Raw genomic sequence first — 19,916 nt, 5'->3', positions numbered from 1 at the left:
ATCCAGCCAGCCCTTCTTATGCTTATCCGTCCGATGATGTAGCTCCCTCTTTTCGTCCGACTTGGTTGAGTGAAAGGCAGAGGATTGGGTGTATCGGGGATGAGGATGGTTTGAAAGGTGTATATCTCGTTTCTTTCCCTTTCTTCTCGGGTGTTGTTGTCGTTGTCAAACTTATATGCAAATGTCGCTTTGTTTGAAAAATTGATCGAACAACAGAGAAGCGAGGGGGGTGTGATGATGGTGATCGAGTCGTACACCTCTTGATGCTTAAGTGTTGTATCGATATGGTCGTCCCAGTCGATACCTCTCATCGATTTGTGGGAGGGTGGGTATCGACCGTATCGACGACCGATTAGCCTGTTGATCTAAAGGTAGTAGCTGCTCTTCCTTTACCTGAAGCTAAGGTACTCCACCTGTCTAGGGAATCATCCGGTACTGCCGTTATGCCTGCAATCTTTTCTCATTTTCATTTATTCCGCCTGTCATGGCCTGCATGCTGCATGCTGCTAGGACACGCAGATCTGATGCCTGTTCTCCCTGCCCCAGCAACGTTCTTCTTTGCATTCACTCGGTTGGTGAATGATGACGGGCGCAAAAGGGTTGGGATAAACAACCGATACCTCGTATACAGGGTTTCACCGTTTTTACTCTCTTTACCCTATCATCCGGAACCTTGTTTTCTTCTTCTCTCCTCTCATGCCGTTGACAACCTCAAATCTCCCTTCCGATCCGCTTTCCTGCCTTCCGATCCGTGATCCGTGCTAAGAAGAGTCCCAAACTAAAAAATCGTCTTCCGGTCCGTCTCTTCAAGCTAAGCCCGGCTCAGGTGACGTACAAGGCAGTACAGCGTATCCTCGTCCTGTCGATCCCATACAGTCCCATCCTCGCTCACTGCTTCTCGTTATGTTTATGGGATTTCTTCGCATAAAGTGACGCCACTATCATCACGATTTGTGCGCACATGCATTACAGCATGCCGTTCTTCAGCCGTAGCATTTAGCAGTTGCCGTAGCTAAGCGGTCTTTGCAAGTCACTACCTACTACGGACAGACGTGGTCTGGGTTCTGGGTACACGATAGCTGTAGCGGGGTCAAATGCAACGGACAAACTATAGCTAGACATTTGGAGCTCTATCGCAAAGCGAAGCGGCGTTGTACGAGCAGTAGAATACGTGATAGATAGACTCTCATCTCAATTACTTTCCTTTACTACTTACTGTATTGGTCCTGGTACCAGAGTTAAAGCTTGCACTTTATCAACAGAAAGTATCGACTGAACAAATTAACCACTTTGAGTATCTTTCCGTACACAACACAACACAAACGAAGTCCAGATCGACCAAATACCGAGTACCGACGATGAGTGACATGACTTTGGAACGAGGCGGAGACGATCAACAGCCGAGTCTGAGTTTCACATCGAATAAGTGAAAACCAAGTGAGACATGACATTGTAAAAAAAGACGAAATACCAGGCGGCGCTGGGCGTAGGCGCAGGCGTAGACCGTATATTGCTTCTTCTCTCGTTATACGGTGATTTACTGGCAGCAGTCCGGCCGGTCACATCGTCGATCTTCGCATTTAACCTGTATAGGAAGCCGGATATATCTCCGTCTCTTGGCATTCCTATTCCAAATTCACATCGTACGTACAGTATACATGGGAAGTCACGTTATTCAATGCTGTATCCACCCACCTGTTCGATACGGTAAAGCAGTGTGACCGGTAACTCAAAAGTCAGATGAGCGCCATACCGTTGCATCGTGACTAGGTTGAGCTGTCTTGCTGCCAACATTGATGGAAATGGTGCCATTCATCCAACTACCTACGTTCTCACTAATAGCGGTGACCTTCACGACGTCATAGTCGTAGGCGTGTTTGATGCTAAAGCGATCTTACTAGCCACAGGCCAATCTGTCAATTAGATCGATCTCGCTTCCACTGAGAGAGGCAGTAATAGGTAGTCTGTTCGTCACTAGCGCTCTATCCCACCACCCACCCATATAAATCTCGGTACAGTGTTTCCCCGGTAAGTTGAGAACATTACCTCCTCGGCCAAATTACATTTTTGAGTTTTCACTTTCGGTATCGTCTGCCCCTGAATATTGAAAGTTAACATCGGCATGTCTCACCAACCCCATCCCTATTACGTAGAGTCAATGAATGCTCTGTCAACAACATCAGCTGTCCACGCTTTTACCCTGCTCAACCTGTGGTAGACAGGGTTACTATGCCAAAATCAAAATACCAACAATGGCAGTGGCGATGGTTAGAACGATCGATGAATCATTATTATTAGATGAAATTCCAAGACATCAATCGCATCTACTGTTTGTATCTTTCATCGGTATCATTGGTATCAGGAGACGATCATCTCAGGTTTACTTGTTTACTTATGAGATCCGCTCAAAAGCCACCACCGAAACTCGCCCTTCTCCCTGCCCACATCTTTGGAAAGTAGGTAAATCGAGACAAGATCGACAGTGGCTTTTCTTCAGATCGTTCGTCCGTTCGTTCGGTTCCCGATGTCGATGTCTCTGAAAAACTTGTTAAGAACAATAACAAGGATAATGATTTTTGTCTCACAGCGCCAGTGCCAGCGCCCGAGCCACCAAGATAATCCCGACCACATTGTAATTTGGCTTGGCAAGACATCATAATAATGACATGTATCGCCTACCTCTTGTGGAAAGTCATGACAGGGAGTAAATGGCCAAACAGAACTGTGAGTGTGATTCTATCGGAGCAGCTAGCTCGCATCTCGGACGTCCGAGGGCCGAGGACATTGCCACTTCAGAACGAACCGAATAGTCAAAATTACATCTAGTTGCATGCCTTTCGTCTGTTTGGCTGTGTGAAGTTTCCCAGCATGCCTACTACATGGGAACTGCCTACAACACAAGAGTCCTTGCTTGCGTTTAGAACTGATGAGAGAGCCAACGTCAGCTAAGATCACATCTCAAACGACAACCTACTCACCTTGGACAAATCTCGTCCGAAGATACCTCGTTTGACCCAGTCCAGCATCAACAACATCCTGGTCCTCATCGAAGTTTGCTCAGACCAGTAGATTCTGTCAAACGCAGATCAGCATCGTTCACCCCCAAGGTGTATACAAAACACTCACGATCGCCAGGCGTACATGGCCAACAGTCCACCAGCTAGAGACCATCCCTCGTAGTCGAACACAGCACTATCGAGCGAGAAAGTCAGAGAACAATTCCTTCAGCTTGTACCGTGCCGCACTCACGAGTTTCCGATATATGCCAAACTTCCGAGATGCATGTACTCGAAGGGGTGATAGTACGCGTCATCGTCGAGGTTCGTTATACCGTTCTCCGCAAGAGTCGCCTTCTGCTTGCCGAGCTTGGTGAACATCGCTCCGAGGTACTTGCCTTGTTGACTGGCGACTTGGGCGGTCTATTAAACAGTCACCATCAGTGCCTGTAAACCTCAAGGTGAATGATAAGGGAGTCACTACTCACCGCTGGGTAGCTGGTAGCCTTTGTACTGAGGTTCATGAACATATCGGCAATCTCGTTCAGGGTCAATTTCTGGTCCTTGTCCTTGTCGTACTCGTCAAAGATGTCCTTCCTATAAGCAAGTTAGTTTCTGCCGTGCTTCAACAACAAACCTTACTCACATCTTGCCAAGATACTTGGATGCTAAGGGGTACTTCTTCTTGATATACTTGACCATCTCTTGCCATTCCTCGTAATCTCTGGGCATCGCTATCAGCAACCCATTTATTGTCTGTTCCTCGTGCAAACTCACATGCTGTCGTCCTTGTTCACGTCGAATTTGTCCCACAGAGCATACAAGTCGCCAACAAGATTGGTGTGTACAGTCGCTGCGTCTCCCATGGCGTAGACCGTTCCAAGAGGTGCACCTTGAACTCGGAGATAGTTGTCGACTTCGACAGCCTTTGAGTGATACTGGTTAGGAAGGAGTTCAACCAATCGCTTGGTGAAAGGTTGCATTGCTGGACTTTGATCAGCTTTCCTCCGAACCTTTGACCGATCAATCACTCACCAATACCGGTTGACCATAAGACGAAACCAGCTTCGACCTCCTGAGTTCGGGGCTTTGCGTCCTTGTCCTTAGGGTCCTTGATGGACAATACGACCTTGTCTTGTTGGACCTCTTGTACTCTGCATCGGCAAACGATATCAGCCATGTGAAGACACACCGAGCATGAAAAAAGTGTGGTGTTACTCACCGAGCGTTGATGACGACATCCACATCGTTTCGAGCGAATCGCTTCTCGGCATATTGTGAAATCTTCTCGGAATATGTGTTCAAGATGTGATCTCTGCTCTGGATGACGGTGACCTTGACCTCGTTTGCGAGTAACTTGGGGTACTACAGAACAAAAGGAGTCAGCACAAAGTTACCTCGCCATGGGCAGCTGTACGTACGTATTTCAGCACGTCCTCAGCCATCATATCTGCCAGCTCTGCTGCAAACTCGACACCAGTGGGTCCACCACCGCAGATGACGAAGGAGAGCAGTCGCTTTCGCTCAGCTGGTGTGGTCGTGGGCAAAGCGGCAAGTTCCAAGTTGGCTGGCAAGGTCGTCGTGTGAGTAAATGCAGAAAGCTCTGTACAACAAATCACTCACACATGACCTTTCGTCGGATCGCTTGCGCGTCGGGTACAGTTTTGAGTTGGTAGCAGTGCTCGAGACCTTTGACACCGTGGTTGTTCGTAGTTGATCCAATGGCAATGACGAGCTTGTCGTCTGATCCAAGGGGTTAGCTAAATAGCTCCTTCAGACAGCTCGAGAAGAAAAGGGAAGGCGCGAGGTCATGACCACTCACAAGGAACATAACATCTCATCGTTCCATCTCCTCCGTCTTTCGGAACTTCAACCTCGACCAACCTCTCTGCCATATCCAAATCCATAGCTGATCCCATCAAGTAATGACCTCTCACTCTCGCGATCAGCTTTCGTAATGGCTCGACGAGAGATCGGACTTCCACTGTACCGACACATGCGGAAGGGAGGAGCGGGGTGAATGCGAAGTATGTTTGGGGAGAGATGAGTGTGACGTTGTATGCTTGTGGTGGGAGTGATTGGATCAAAGCGACCGCCTGAACGTGGAGAGGAATGGAAAAGACACATTAGCGTTTACATCTAGGTGCTGAGTGTGACCTAAGTGCACTCACTCCCCATCCACCTCCAATGATGACTAATCTTGGCTTTCCCTTCATACTCCTCTTGCCGTCATCTTCCTCATCATCGAGATTAACCTCCAACAGGGGCAAGTTCTTCTTCCCTCCTCTTCGAGGTTCAAGACTTAGCGGATTACACGGTACTCTATCGACATGTCGTTCAGAATATGTGAACGCGTCATGGAACAAGATCACAGAGGTAAGGACGACAACACCCAACACGGAAGAGAGGACGAGTCGAGTCAAGAGGGAGATTACGGGATATCTCAAAGCGAATGATCGAGGTGGAATGGAGAATGATCGTCGACCCAAAATACCATTCTTGCCAGTCGTCAGTCCTAATGATGAAGGTCGTGTATGAGAGAGGAAGAACGCGGAACCAAGCTTTGACTTGTTCAACGGAGAAGATCGTACAGTCGGAGTGGTCGTAAGTTGTCTCTTGGAGGACGATGAAGCAAAAATAGATGATCGGGGTGTTATCGGCCGAGCAACGATGGTACTACTTCGCAAAGATGCTACCATCGGCATCGTCGAAGTTGGTCGCGGGCGGAACATGATCGATTTACGGCGGGTATGGACAACACCGTCCGAGAGATGAGTGAGAGAATGATATCGGGAAAGTGGAAGAAGAAGTTAAGATGATCGACGTAGATGCTGTTTTCATTTTACTTTGCGTCGTCGTTGTCTGCGTCTCATCCTTTGTATGCGTGCGTGCAAGCATCAAAGCTACTGCGTCCCAACCGACGTCATCCGCATCACCTTAAAAACACCACGTGGCACGCCGCACTGAAATCTAGTGCAAGATCAGAGTCCAGTAATATGCATCAATTCATCATCGTTATTAAGTATGTTCTAAGTTTAACTGAATCTTCACCCATCCATGAAACAGACGTATAATCACTTGAGCTTTCTCTAATCTAAACCGCCACCACTGCGCCTTTCTCGGCTGCGTCAGCACCTTCTGCCTTCTTCCCAGGTCGGAAGAGGAAGACGATGAGGAGCAAGTTGAAGACGGTCCAACCGAATTGAAACCAGAATGAAGCTTGGACGTTTGAAAAGTTGGCGATGCTGCCCTCGTTGAGGGTAAGCAAGCCCGCTTGGACGGAAAGACCGAGCACGGCTCCGACCTGAAGGGCAACTTGGAGCATGGCACCTGCTACACCAGAGGCGGCGGGTGGTACAGAGGTCATCACAGTGATGCTGAAATGGGAGGTAGAAAGTCAGCTTGGATCTCGCAATGAGACGTTGCTTGCAGGGTTTGACTCACTTGACACCGAGGAAAGACGCCATGGCACCACCACTACCAATGATGAAGGAAGGGAAGTACCATCTCCAGTAACCGTTGTTGTGGATCTCGCCATCCGAGTAGATCATGAGGAGGTACGCAGCTGCACCGAGCAACATCCCCACAGCGATCGGCCATCTGGCGTTGCCAAGTTTCTGAATGAGAGGAGGAATGACCATCGCTGTGAGAAGAGCAGCAATTCCTTGAGGCAACATTCTGACGGCAGCGATGATCGGCGTCTCGCCGTCGACAGTCAAGAATCGTTCGACGAAAGGCAATTGGTTGGTCTGATAAAATTCGTCAGCACTGATATTGAACTGGTGTCGAAACAGAATACTTACAGCCCACCAAGGATAGACACCCAAAGCAAAGATGATCAACAAGGTCATGTTGGGGATCTTCCAGAACGAAGGAGGGATCAAGGCGTACCCCTCTGGCAATCGCGCTTCCCAGAGGAAGAAGAAGACGAAGATAGGCCATGAAAGCAAGAAGGGAACGAGGAAGCCAGCCTTCTTCCATCCGTATGATGCTCCCAAGGTTAGACCGAGGATGAGGAGGATGATCGCGACGAGCATGGAGAATGATCCGACGAGATCGAGTCGCTTGAACTTGTCTCGAGGAGTGCACGTGTCACTGTGATCGCCCTTTGTTTTAGGGACAAGTGTGATCGCAGCGAAAGCGAAGGGCACGATGATGATTGTGATCATCTAACGGACAACTCCGGTCAGTATGCGCGAATTCAACGGCTGAAAAAATATATTCTACTTACTCGGAAGAACCATCGCCAAGCAGCTTGTTGTCCGCCAGCAGTGATGAACCCGAAGAAACCAGCGAGTACCAAACCAGTTACATTGGCGAGGGCACCACTAAGTCCAAAGAGGGTAAGAGCGACGTGCAACTCTTCCGGTTCGAAGATCGCCAAGATCAATCTGAACGCAGAGGGGATGGTCGCTGCTCCGGCGATACCGCTAAGGGCACGGAAGATGAAGTAGGCGTACTTGTTGGTCATGAACGAGATGATGAGGTTGATTATTCCCAAGAGCAGGAAACCGTATGCGAATACGGGTTTAGCAGAATACAAGTCGGACACTCGTCCCCAGAATAACAGGAATGCAGCGAATGTCACCGAGTAAGCCGTCTGAAGAGGAAGACGTCAGCAATGGTCGGACGACGGCGCAGTGTGTCGCACACTCACGATAATCCATGAAGATGATGCGTAGACGATATCGAGATCGTTGAGAATCGCGTCGGTGAACACGAACAGTCCCGAGTAACTGGCAATATCGAGGTACTGATATATACCGTCAGCTGTTGTATCATCAAATTATCTGGAGCGGGTAATACTCACCTGAGCCACGCTAAATACGAGAAGAAGGAACCATTTCTTCTTTTGCGTCAACTTGATCTCTGCTCCGCTGGCAGTTTTGATTCTTGTCAACCCATCGACCTCGCTCCTTCGACTCTGCGTACGAGTGGCAGCGTTGATATCGCGAGGCGAAGAAGGGTCAGGTGATGACTCTTCGGCGTTGTTGGTCTTCTGAAGGACCTTTTCGTTATCGTTGAGGTTGGTCAGGTCGACATAGGTCCTCTCTCGTGGATCAGAGTCGATGGAGTCGGGTGATGGGGTGGTGTGATCGCTGACCACCGTTTCGATGGTGTTGGTCCTTGGTAAATCGGACATGGTTTGTGGGTGTATGTGGGAGTTTTCGCTCTGTGGCAGGTCCCTAAATGTGGGTTATGGCAATCAAATTATTTAGCTATCAATTAAGTGTGGCGATGTAGTCTAGCTTATATATGTTTTCGTCACGTTGTGATACAGTTGAGAAGCCGGAAAGTTGATATGAGAAAATCGAAAGCGGATCCGTCAAATCTGGTCCCCCCACCCCACCCTTTATATACGGCACCGAGACGACCCCCCAACGTTCTCTGTTAGCTTAGTCAGTTCAACGATCACCATCATGCCCGAGCCCTTCGAATTGACAATCATTATCAATCGGGCGAGTGGAGGTCTGCACACACAACGGTATGTGGTATGTAGTATGTAGTGCCACTCCGATAAAACACATGTATCACGGTGAGAAGAATCTTTGTCATACAATCGCCAACTCGACCGAATGACCGAGAGATAACGTGATTATAACATACATGCTAGCTCGACTCTCGGGCAAAAGAGGAAAACGATAAGCTCGGAGATGGGAAAGGTGCAAGGCGAGACATCAGAGGTTGGCCGATATCTACGATACGAGTACAAAGATAGAGATTACTCAATCAAATCATATTATACTTTTGGTGTAGTAAGCTGATCGAGATCTAGATCTCTCACCCGCAATAATGTAGCTCGAACTGTGGTGGAGGTGTGACAAAGCCGCTGATTAATCTCCGCGGAGTTGGACTGGTTCCCCGTCGTTGCTTCGTCTTGGCATAATGATAAGTTCAAGGCCATCACTGCATGCCTAGCTGCCCTTCACGCATCATGCTTTATCCTCATTGGGGACGACTCTAAAGGGAGTGAATATCGTGCAAGTCAGCACAGAGACCTGCAGCATAGCGTAGAAGTGTTCTTCACAGGGACTTTTTTAGGAAAGATCCCTATGACGTGACATGAAACAAGAGCTGAAGTGATCCGTGCATTCGTGTAGTGAACCGGATCCGAGATCAAAGTCCCCGCCAGACCGGTCACAACGTAATACTGATTGATAGCTGCTCCCCGCACAATTCTCCCGTCATCATCCTGGCCGAGGACACGAGCTTGACCAACGTGCACATGGTACAGTACGAGTAACAGTGTGAGGTGTGATGCATTGACGTGTGACGATGCTGTGTTCGTAAAATATGTGCCAGATCCTATGTCCGATATAATGTGATTGATGTCAAGATTATGTCTGCCCTGTCCTGGCACTGTGTGCGCAGTGCTTATACCAGCTTCTCTGCTATTCTTTCTCTCGCATTATCTCTATCTCGGAGGAAAATCAACAACCCTTCATACACCGTCCATCCAATTGCCGCAGATGCTGCTTTTCGAGATATTCTCAATGATGTTCCCGAGAAGAAGCCTGTCGCTCCTCGTTCCTGTACAAGACGTCGACGCCCCCAATCAGCATGTTACCACATGGGTATCTTTAAGAGTAGACCGGCACTTACCTGTATCACTCTGGTGATGGCTTTTCGTATCGTAGGATGTTCTGTAGGGTTGACTTGCATTCGTGTCTGCGAAGGTTCCTGTCAAGGCTGTCCTTTACCAACAGTCTTATAGGTCGGTCGGCTCACCTTCAATACGTCCGCTGGTGATGTCAGGACGGTCGCTAGTGTAGCTGCCATGATACCTGATCATAGGATCAGCAGCTGTCCACTTTATCATTCGCCACGTCTGCTCACCCGATCCAGAATGTAAAGCAGCGTTTGGAACGCCGTGTATTTTTCCTGAACATCATTTATATATGAGTTTGCACACCGAAACTCTCCCAATCTTCGTACGACTCACCAACAAAATCTTTCCACTTCTCATAGAACACCAAATACAGTCCTGCGTAGGGTGCATCTCTGAACGCAGTCGCTGTGAACCCTTGAAAGAACCCTCTCAAGCCGTTTGTGCGCCATAGAGAGAGAAGAGCTCCTGGTATTGAGTGGTATTGTTTGTAGTGATTGCTCTGCGTGCGGGAATAGCTTATCAGCATCAATCGCCACGTACAGCAAGATAGAACGGAGCGATACTCCAAGTGGCAAGTAAAATGTGGCAGGGGGTTATCGCTGGTGTGTGAGTGGAAGGACTTTCATACTCACCTCAAATCTCGCTTTGATAACGGTTATCGGACTCAATACGAACCCAACTGACGTCCTCGCAATAGCTCCCGCAACAAGATTCCCCCCTGAAGAAAGCTTCACGATCGCCGATCTAGATTTACTTCCTGTAGCTGACGAGGGTGGAAGTAACGGTGATACGAGAGGGATAGAGAAGTATGGGATGAGAGAGAGTCGATTTCGGATAGATGATAAGGAGTAGAAGTAGATCGCAACGCCTGGCACGTTCCTGCGAGGCAACAATGAACCGATTAGCACAGGCGGGCGAAGTGCTGGAGATCGAATTGTATGGAGAGTCTGGTGGGCTTACCGGACTAGTGTAGGGACTGTCCCTCTCCATAGTCCCAGCACCCCATCATCTTTCAGAACCTGTCTGACAACACCGCCTATTCGTTTTCTGTAAACCATCGACAGTCAGCACTCGTCATCGAAATGCATACTGCAGCGCCTTGTTGGAATTGTCACACAGAACTCTGTATATAGCGTCGAATGACAACAGCAAGCACCAAAGGAACAGATCCATCTCAGATCTCGATCCAACTGACCTCTTTGAACTCCCATTCGAAGCTTGCTGCACTCTCGTTTTCAAGAGATCCAGAGGCTGCAGAACGATCGCACTCGACAATCCGGACAGAGCTCCTGATAAAAGGTGATGTGATGCTCTTGAGCCGTTCTTCGCTGTGACAGGTGAGCTCGTGGTCGTAGATAGCGATGAGGAAGAGGAAGAGGACGAAGGGAGAGGTGGGCCTGGGATTAGTTCGGAAGGTGTCGTAGTGGGTATAGGAAGGGTAGACATCTCGATGTGTGAGCGATGGTCCGATGTAGTAGTAAATCGGTAGACGTCGGGGACCAGGATGAAGAAGATCGCTGTGAGGAGAGACGATCGCCCTGTGTAGAATAGCCGATAGCGTAAAGAGCAGAACCAAGTTGAGATCGTATAGTCTTGTGCAATCCAATGAATTGTTACAAGATCGTCAGCACCAAGTCACGGCGCAACAAAGCCGGTGCCGAGATTTCAGCGACCTCTAAACGGAGATCAACGTAGATCACCGTCACCGACTTACCATGTTGCATGAATGTTAAATGTCACTCATCTATTGTTTCGGCCTCGTTTTCCTTCTTCCACTGACACAAAGTACTCATGGTCAGTATGGCGTACTCGGTAAGTTGAGACTCGGCACAGAGGTGATCGGCTTGATGTACTGATTGTGCGCAGAAAGGCGATAATAGCGTTCAATCATTACTTGCTCTCCTTCGTTCGACCCAAGATACACCCTCTTCTTCCACCTCCACCCCGTCCTCCCATCCTCATGTGCAAGCTCATTCTCAGTCCAATACCATTTTTCAACATCTAGCATCTCATCGGCCGCCGCCTCCCACCGCCATCCCATCAAAGAGACAATTAGATGATCTTCTCACTTCTCTAAATGCCCGACCGCCCCCACCTCTCCAACGTTCGTCGTCCGGCACTAGCGGTGGACCGAAAACTCTGATAGAGCCGTTCGGTCCTGTCGGAGTAAAACCCGGTCCATCGCGATTACCATATGATCCCCAGATAGCAGGTCGAGTGGAAGATACGCCTTCTACAAGCAGTGCATCTCAATATGGACGGGCAGAACGACGGGAGCCGAAAGAGACAGCTGGCGAGGAAGGCTATGGGTTGATGGGACTTGGAAAAGCTTTGCCAATCCTAGCAGACCTGCTGCAAGACGAGTCAATCAAAGCAGAGCTAAGAAAGGTGAGTCGAACGAACTCCAACAAGCTGCATTAATTGTGAGAAACGGATTAGATCAGCTTACAAGACAACTTGAACTGTAGATGAAGAAAGATCAAGATGCGCTCGAGAGACGATTATGGGCGAAAGGGGAGAAGGTGAAAGCGGAGCATGAGAGAGATATACAAGCCGAACGGGATATGTGAGTGTACACATAGTTCAACTGGGTGGATCCCACTATGGCATGTGTCCTAGTGGTGTATGTGGACTTAGGTATGCTGATACGTATTTCGTTCAGAGCCAAAATCGCTAGAAGGCCAATACCGCCCGAAAAGAAAGCCGTGAGTGACATTCCATCGGATCGAAATGAGGCCAATGACGGTTTAAACTAATGGTTGCGTATTCGTACCCCAGCAATGGGCAGCAACCTTAACTACAAACCTCCAAACGTTCTATCTCCAACAATGTCTTCCAGCACTTGATGGTCTAGCCCTTCGTCAAAGACAGAGATTGGTAGAACTTGGTGTACCTGGTCTGGACGAGGAAGATGGTCTGAAAGGGAGGGATAGGCGGAAGAGGATCATAGATATTCTAGAGGCCGGATTGGAAGAATGATCGGGTCCATAGACGAAAACAGCGACATCTGACGCTACGAACGAGCGACGAACTTTCAACGATTGATACGCAAGGTGTATTCATACAACATGGTTCTCTTAGTGATGCTATGCGACGTTGTATATATGGTGACGCGATGTATGTAGTGCGCCATAAGGTGATCTAGTTCTGTAGAGGAGCACAATCATCAGCTCCAGGCAGGAAACGTATCTGGAGACGAGGGGACCACTCACCTCTCTCCATTGGTGCGCACATTCGACGCATTTACTATCAAGGTATGAATGGATTAGCATCGCTCAAGTCATCGTGATCGGGACTCCCTTCGATACACAGTCAAGGATGTGAGGTGATGTGAGAGATCGGGCGTCACTCACTAGAAAGTTGTCATGGGCTCATCTGCAGATCTGATTTGTAATTGTCTGAAATACGCTCTTCTGTGATCGCATTTCGGGCATGCCGCTACGAACAGTCAGTGCGTCAGCATACTACTCTCCAAGACTCTATGAGGTGTAACACAGCAGCGTCGGGATAGGAGTCAAAAGAAGAGAAGAAAGTAGGAGGTCGGAACATGTAAAGTAGGTGTTACTCACTGTCAACTTTATCGACGTTCGCCCAGGCTTCTTTCCCACCCAAAACGTCGTCTACTTGTTTTCGTTTCAGATGCGTTCTCATGGATATCTACGGGACGGAAAGATGAGTCAGCTCGTGACTCTGATCTCACTCATTACCGGGCTTTGTAGACAACGAGATGATATAGGACAGGCGAGAACGACACGACGGTAGGGACGAGACGTGAGGGCAGACGAGGGTTGAGACCTACTTGACGGTCGATGATATATTGATAAGGGCATGTTGGACAGATCCTATATCGCCCCATTCGATTCATCAGCTTATGTCCAATCATCACTACCACCGTGGTGGAGAAAAAGCCCCAGTTGAGCGATAAAAGGGGACGAAGCGACTCACCAACACTTGTCATTACTATCTTCCCTATCACCAATCGTCAAGTTGTTCGCACAATACGGGCAGAACAGCATGTTTCCCTAAATATATCGAGTTTATTCGAGCTCGGTCGTTCGAGAAAGTAAGCGTTCTGTTGAGTAGCAATGAGATGTGTGTGATGCGCAGAGTGATGTCAACAAACGTTCAGAAAATAAAAGCAAAATTCCCTCCTGGGAACGCTCGTGCCCAGTCGGAAGTCGGACCTCCACTTCTGGACATCTCTTTCATCCCAAAATATCCTCTCGGTCTAAGTAATCTCCTTCCTTCTCGACGTATAATCACTCGTCGAGTCATTCGCAAGACGAGACCTTTCTGCGGATAGGGTGAACTCTACAAGTGTCGTCGAACAATCCCTCGTCGCTACATCCAACGCGATGTCCACACTGAATCTTCGACCGGTCGCCTCGTCCTCCTCTTCCTCCACATCCAAGCCCATACCTTCCCCATCATTGCTCAAACCATGGGACTTTTCCTACTCCCCTAGTCCTGATGGGAAAGACGTAAATCTTATGATCATGTTTCACGGTCTTGGTGAGTTGGACCTCCCACTATCATGATACAAGCCATTGTAAATCTTGTTGTCCCGGCGAGAGCGCGTAACTGTTTCAATAATGATAGTCCTTCAAGTCTACTTGAGCTGATGAGTATGCGTGTCACGTAGGCGATACGAAAGCACCGTTCTTCAACCTTGCGAAACAACTGAATCTCCCTTCAACAGCGATCTTATCCCTTTCAGCTCCTGATCCGTGAGTCCTGCCTTCCAACCTCTTTGCTGGAAACACGACAACCCTCCCTCTCGCTCTGCACTGTGTCATATCGACACAATAATCCCATAGATTTGCACACCACGCATGATTCGCTCTGATAGGTACCCATTATTGAGAACACAGCTGACCCTTGCTACACTGCATCTGCAGAATCCCATTAATGGATCACCCCTCTTTCTCCTGGTATTCAACCTTCACACCTCAATTCGACCCTCTTCCCATCTCCTCGCAAAATCCTACCAAACCACTACCTGCTCTTCGATCATTATTGTCAACACTGACATCGAAGGAAATAGGATGGAAATTGGAAAGTATCCACTTGTTCGGCTGGGGTCAAGGGGGAACTGTCGCTCTCGAATTAGGGCTGGATATCGGCAAGCGTCCTTTAACGGAGCAAGACAGAGAAGGAGGCAAACGATTCGGTTCAATCGTTTCGGTCTGTGCAGGACTTCTAACACATCCAACTTCCGACTTGAAGATTGCAACTGCTGTGTTATGGTTCAATAGACTCGCTCCTAGCTCTGCAGCACATCAAAAGACAATATCGATTCTCAAGCGCGCTTATAGAGAAGTACAATCCGTACAAGGTCAACAGCAAGGGAGTAACGCCAATGTTGAAGCTATGCCGAGGGGCAAAGAGGAGTGGTGGGGAATCATGAAGTTCTGGGGTCAACTGTTAGGAAGAGCGGATGAAGGTTGGAAAGGACAAGGTGAAGTGTACGAGGTAGTCAGATGACAAGTAACAGAATGTCACATCGGTGTATGTATTCCTAAACGAGCAAGACACAAGCGGTAATCATTGTCCACCAGTGATCCTATTATACTTCTGTTCCTTCCGCCTTTTCATTGTCCATTCACACACCGCTCACTTCCTCGGAATTCGGTAACCAACAAACAGAGATGTGGCATTCACACCGCCACCGGTAGTAGAGTTACCGCTAGTTGTGCCGTTCGAGCCTGTCGCTGTGCCGTTGTTGGGGACTTCCACAATCGGGATCAAGGGACATGTTGGGGCGGGGAGGTATTGACCAAACTGTCCGGCCGCCCAAAGAACTGCGATATGCGTGGTCAACACAGCCAATATATACGGCCACCACTTCGCTGCACTCACCAACACCGTTCGTCCAGCCAAAACCAACCTGTACGGTGTATTCACCGCCACCTCCTGCAGCATCGGTATCGGTTACGTTGAACTGGAAGACCGTTAGCCATGCCAGCCACTGTTACCATCTCGCAAACCAACCTTCTCAAACATGACACCTGAGTGATTTGGTCAGCAGCAGCTCCAGGATGGAAGCGTTCAACTCACCAGTCTGTCCACCAGTGTAGGTTCCGGTAGCATTCAATTGAGACAGAGGCAACTGAGTCAACAGGCCCTCAATGGCACCGCCGGTGGAGTACCAAGAACAGAACGCCGCTCCCAGATATCGGTTGGCGAACTCTATCGAAAGGGCGAGTGGCCATGGCTTCCCGTTGGCTTCCTCGATCTGCAAAGTAACATTTCCGATCGTGCTTGACGGCTGAGGCTGAAGATCGGCCTCCTGCAAGCCAAGTTGTCCCGGAGCAACTTCCCCAAAGCTGACAGTGGTGTTCGATAGGACCGTCGCATTTGGTACAGCCCGACCCAGAGCCTCAAACGACTTGATCGAGGTGTCTGTGTGGGGGTCAGTGCGGGTTTCGCAAGGTCACTCGTGAAACACTCACAAACGTGAGGGGGCCAAGAATTGGGGAAATCCTGAACGTCAGATCAGCCATGGATTTTGACGCTGACAAGGTTTTGCTTACCCAATTGAGTCCAGTCGCCAACAAAGTTGCAACGCTTGGGACACCCGAGTATTTCCCGAGAAGGAATCTCAAACCGGAGACAACATTCAGGGCCGCTGCCTCGTTATTGATGACTTCTGAAGGCGTGATGTTCTGCCACAACGCAAAGGTACCTGCGGCAGAGTATACATCTGTACGAGAGTTCGATGTAGTGTTGAAATCGTAGAACCAAGACTATGAGTGGTCAGCGCTGCCCAGCCTGGTTCACTTACCTTAGCAGGATCCCAGTTCAAATCAAGTACTGAATCCGTAAACGCTTGGGCCCTCTGCCTGTGGTATGCAACTTGGCTCGTAGAGTTGCCGCTGCTGGTACCGTTCCTCTTCGAGTTGTCGCCACTAGAACTATTGGCATACAGTTCGTACAGGTTTGCGAGCTAGCACTACCATATAAGCAATCTGAGCTACTAATGACCTTCGAGACTTACCAAAGCATGATCACCTGCGAGCAAGGAGAGCAGATCGACCGGAATAATAGCTCGAACATTCAACGTTCTTAATGCTGGATTGTTGTCTGTAAGGTTGAGCAAGGGTTGCTTGCACCACCTCGAGGAGTAATCCCAGCCACTTTCAGCACCGGTGGCCAGTTCGGCGTAGAGATCCGCTCGACCTGTTTCGTCAAGAGCTGGCGTTGCGCCCGTTACAGTCTCGTAGTCCTCAACATATCCCTAGATCAAGGCGTCAGTCAATACCTCTCCGGTGGTATCGTAACTCACTTCAGGACGAGGAGCGCTGTTATTGACAGCATAATGAGCAACGAGGCGTGTTTGGCCAGTGAAAGGGGAAGTGTAGTTGTATGTCCTGTTGTTTGCCCACCATTGCATTTCGGTCTGCACAAAGGTCAGATGAGGACGAAAGTAGAGAAGCTGGCATGATGAGTTACGTACTTCAGCAATGGGCAAGGCTCGCTCCAGTATGGTAGCATTTCCGGTAACCTTGACGTAGGCATCGAGCATCTGGCAGACAGCATTAGTGGAAGATGTGATCATCGAATAACGCTGACATACCTGGATGAAGACTGGTGGCTGAGATCGGTTAAGGTAGTACTTTCTGTCGACACCAAGAGGGTTAGCACCTCTCGCGAGCGCGAGCATAGAATGAATGCCTCACCTGCCTCCGTTGGGAAGGAAACCATAGGTCTACAAAGGACGTCAGTATTGACCAGAAATCAGAAGAGAGATCTTACATCAATCAAGTCCATGAAGTTCTCAAGCAAGTCCCAAGCATAATCGTACAGCTCAGAGCTGAGAAGACCTTCAAGAATCCACTGTACACATGATCAGCGCCTGCTCACCACCATATCGTCAGACGTACGTATGAGTCCCAGTAATAAATCTCCCTGTACCTTCCACCAGGGACGATGATCGTATGGTTGAGCGGGATCAAGCTAGATTCGCACTGTCCGTTACAAAGTGCTGACTGGTTGGTTTCACTAGATACAAGCAGGTTAATGACATGTCTTCTCGCAATTATTGTCCAGGTGATCAACTTACCGAGCGAGCAATGTCCAATAACTGTTGACAATACTGGTCCAGGCCTTGAAGATCGGGTCCGAGATGTTGTTCAGGATCGCAGGGCTGGGGTTGAAACCTTCCAGCTGAACCTGTGATAGCTCCAGACCTTCGCCTTTCTGTGAAACGAGATCAGTGGTAAGCTACGGTGCTCTGCGTCTGAAAGACGTACAAAGTACTGCTCCACGAAAGTCTCAATCTCCCCTACGGTGACGTTTGCTGGAAGGGCCGCAAAAGCAGCGAGTGTATCGTTAAGGGTCCCGTTAGTGGGCTATTCAGCTTCATGTCAGTCCTTCGACGAACTGGATATCGGAGATTCGGCAAACAGACAGACCTTGTCAACAAAGGTCTAAATTGGGTAGTGTCAGCGAGAGTTGCGAGATGTTATGTTATGGACCTACTTTGCTATCCCCGAATATACCAGCGAGCTCTACATCTTGCAACAGCTGAGATTTGGGTCAATTTCAGGGTCCTCAAACCACTTATGATCCATAACTCACAACACCTGGACAGTAGGTTGTGTTCAAACCCCCATTGCACAAATCTGCAACGAGTCGAGATGGATCAGCTCTGTGGCACGGCAAGACACGACTACTCACATTGGACAGGAGGGTACTGATCTTGACCAACAACCGAGCTATTGAGGGGTACAGTAGGAGATGGCACGGAAGTAGAGACCGGGGTCGGTGAGAACGATACGGATGAAGTCTGCGTGATGTTCTGAGCGGAGCCGAGCGGCAAGAGGAGAGAAGCTAGAGGTGCTACTAGGAGGAGAGTGGACCGCATTTTGATAGGTAGTCCCAGCGTGAACAATGCGGAAGACCAAAAGTAAAGAAGGGGTAATGTTGATCAAAATGAAGAATCATGTCAAAATGGGCTCATTCCTGTTCTTTCCCCCTCAACTTGGCATCATCATCATCATATGCTTGCACATGTCAGCTGTCGAAAATGACCCCGGATTTCTCCATGTTCGGTCGCAACTTGTCGCCTTCGCTTCCCCACATTTATTATTTTATATTACACTCGCGTGCCTGACCTATCACTAAGTTATGACGTCAACCAGACGCAGCCCCGTTTTCATTTAGTGCGCTTCAGGGCGCAGCGGTTGGGAGCGAAGTCCCAGGCGTCTTCCATCAAATCAGGATACAACAAGCACCTACATAGAAACATGCTCGATTTATTCTTCGGACGCATTCGAGTCCATCAATTCGTACAGTGGTGTATGGGAGATGTCGAAGGAACAATGCCCGAGTAAGCGTGTTTTGCGACGCACCGGGTACGACATCCCACGACAAGTCGTCACACCTTATGGACTAGACATAATCGCAATTAACGTCTCATCGGCCATGACAAACACTGCCGCGGCGTACTCGTTTGTATTCGCAACCACAAAGGGCGTAGTCAGCATCACTCGAGAGGCATAAGACCCATAGTTGAGTTGGCGAGGTGAACTCATAGTGTGGCAAGACGACTCACTGGTTTTAGTAAGACCGAGGATCAACTCGGACAATACCTTTCGGGGATGCCCTCCAATACTTACCTTAAGTTATAAGTCGTCGATGTCCTGCGTCTGTTCCACCAGCCCCACCCCCAGTAAACTCAGGAATAGGAACCGTCCGGAACTGCTGACACCGACACAACATTGTAGATAGCGCAGCAGCCATCAGCGGGGAAGCTCACTCCACGGAACACGATTGATACTTAATATTCCACCTTGAAATAACAAACGGAGGTAGTCCACAATAATGAGTACACAGTGATTTCCTCAGGATGAGATCACAACTTCGCCACGAATCTGCCACAACCCAACTGCTGCGCCTTGACACACTTCTATCGTTCAACGATACACACACACAAACACACCGGACCCTGACTGAAGGACTCGATTTCTATTTGCATACCCGATGTTTGTTCTTCTTGACGTCCGAGCACAGCTCCTTCTGTTTCGAATGCCCGTCATGCCTCGGCATGATCAAAACTCAAGGTTGAGTGAGAGAACCGGGCATGACACTGATGAAACAGATCCTTACTCCTAACAGACTGACCTGTATGCGAAAACTCGGTTCTGACATGAAATCACTCTCGTTCAACTTTCTTCTTTTCATCTCTATCTCTCTCTGACGCCTTTCACGACCTCTTTACGATTGACTATTAACGACATTGACGAGTACCCAGATTCGCTTCGCCTGCTTCCTGTTACGACTTGGTTACGACTTTACGATCACGACTT

At 48.9% G+C, this 19,916-nt stretch overlaps 7 protein-coding genes across 7 annotated transcripts; 2 read left to right on the top strand and 5 right to left on the bottom strand.

Moving 5' to 3' along the window:
• Positions 1–2,917: 2,917 nt before the first annotated feature.
• Positions 2,918–5,701, bottom strand: CI109_103690 (uncharacterized protein; the record flags this gene model as incomplete). Its single annotated transcript, XM_032001809.1, has 13 exons — positions 2,918–2,923; positions 2,979–3,072; positions 3,127–3,192; positions 3,250–3,419; positions 3,485–3,593; positions 3,643–3,720; positions 3,774–3,981; positions 4,032–4,150; positions 4,219–4,361; positions 4,418–4,563; positions 4,620–4,739; positions 4,819–5,092; positions 5,168–5,701. The coding sequence occupies 13 exons, from the start codon at positions 5,699–5,701 to the stop codon at positions 2,918–2,920; spliced, it is 2,067 nt and encodes a 688-aa protein (XP_031863972.1).
• A 389-nt stretch (positions 5,702–6,090) lies between these two features.
• CI109_103689 (uncharacterized protein) lies at positions 6,091–8,139 on the bottom strand (the record flags this gene model as incomplete). The annotated part of the gene is made up of 6 exons (XM_032001810.1): positions 6,091–6,373; positions 6,441–6,745; positions 6,800–7,165; positions 7,228–7,596; positions 7,654–7,749; positions 7,807–8,139. The coding sequence occupies 6 exons, from the start codon at positions 8,137–8,139 to the stop codon at positions 6,091–6,093; spliced, it is 1,752 nt and encodes a 583-aa protein (XP_031863973.1).
• Positions 8,140–9,371: 1,232 nt separating this feature from the next.
• CI109_103688 (uncharacterized protein) lies at positions 9,372–11,052 on the bottom strand (the record flags this gene model as incomplete). The annotated part of the gene is made up of 8 exons (XM_032001811.1): positions 9,372–9,527; positions 9,600–9,665; positions 9,726–9,781; positions 9,834–9,878; positions 9,940–10,105; positions 10,239–10,485; positions 10,567–10,653; positions 10,802–11,052. The coding sequence occupies 8 exons, from the start codon at positions 11,050–11,052 to the stop codon at positions 9,372–9,374; spliced, it is 1,074 nt and encodes a 357-aa protein (XP_031863974.1).
• A 345-nt stretch (positions 11,053–11,397) lies between these two features.
• On the top strand, positions 11,398–12,585 carry CI109_103687 (uncharacterized protein; the record flags this gene model as incomplete). The annotated part of the gene is made up of 5 exons (XM_032001812.2): positions 11,398–11,418; positions 11,473–11,994; positions 12,075–12,172; positions 12,269–12,311; positions 12,385–12,585. 5 exons carry the CDS (start codon positions 11,398–11,400, stop codon positions 12,583–12,585), a joined length of 885 nt encoding a protein of 294 aa, XP_031863975.2.
• Positions 12,586–12,747: 162 nt separating this feature from the next.
• CI109_103686 (uncharacterized protein) lies at positions 12,748–13,622 on the bottom strand (the record flags this gene model as incomplete). The annotated part of the gene is made up of 6 exons (XM_032001813.1): positions 12,748–12,753; positions 12,819–12,852; positions 12,960–13,044; positions 13,176–13,263; positions 13,406–13,448; positions 13,552–13,622. The coding sequence occupies 6 exons, from the start codon at positions 13,620–13,622 to the stop codon at positions 12,748–12,750; spliced, it is 327 nt and encodes a 108-aa protein (XP_031863976.1).
• A 339-nt stretch (positions 13,623–13,961) lies between these two features.
• On the top strand, positions 13,962–15,090 carry CI109_103685 (uncharacterized protein; the record flags this gene model as incomplete). The annotated part of the gene is made up of 3 exons (XM_032001814.1): positions 13,962–14,118; positions 14,249–14,333; positions 14,505–15,090. 3 exons carry the CDS (start codon positions 13,962–13,964, stop codon positions 15,088–15,090), a joined length of 828 nt encoding a protein of 275 aa, XP_031863977.1.
• A 129-nt stretch (positions 15,091–15,219) lies between these two features.
• CI109_103684 (uncharacterized protein) lies at positions 15,220–18,472 on the bottom strand (the record flags this gene model as incomplete). Its single annotated transcript, XM_065967352.1, has 20 exons — positions 15,220–15,407; positions 15,466–15,547; positions 15,598–15,614; positions 15,664–16,008; positions 16,059–16,089; positions 16,140–16,271; positions 16,391–16,552; positions 16,604–16,843; positions 16,892–17,005; positions 17,063–17,131; positions 17,183–17,225; positions 17,286–17,314; positions 17,362–17,442; positions 17,490–17,607; positions 17,669–17,805; positions 17,859–17,957; positions 18,021–18,035; positions 18,088–18,132; positions 18,187–18,230; positions 18,286–18,472. The coding sequence occupies 20 exons, from the start codon at positions 18,470–18,472 to the stop codon at positions 15,220–15,222; spliced, it is 2,178 nt and encodes a 725-aa protein (XP_065823424.1).
• Between the last annotated feature and the right edge of the window lie 1,444 nt (positions 18,473–19,916).

The sequence above is a fragment of the Kwoniella shandongensis genome, chromosome 6 (genome assembly GCF_008629635.2).
Source record: "Kwoniella shandongensis chromosome 6, complete sequence".
NCBI lineage: Eukaryota > Fungi > Basidiomycota > Tremellomycetes > Tremellales > Cryptococcaceae > Kwoniella > Kwoniella shandongensis.
The sequence above is the reverse complement of the archived record's forward strand: the minus strand, read 5'-3'. Positions and strand labels throughout refer to the sequence as shown.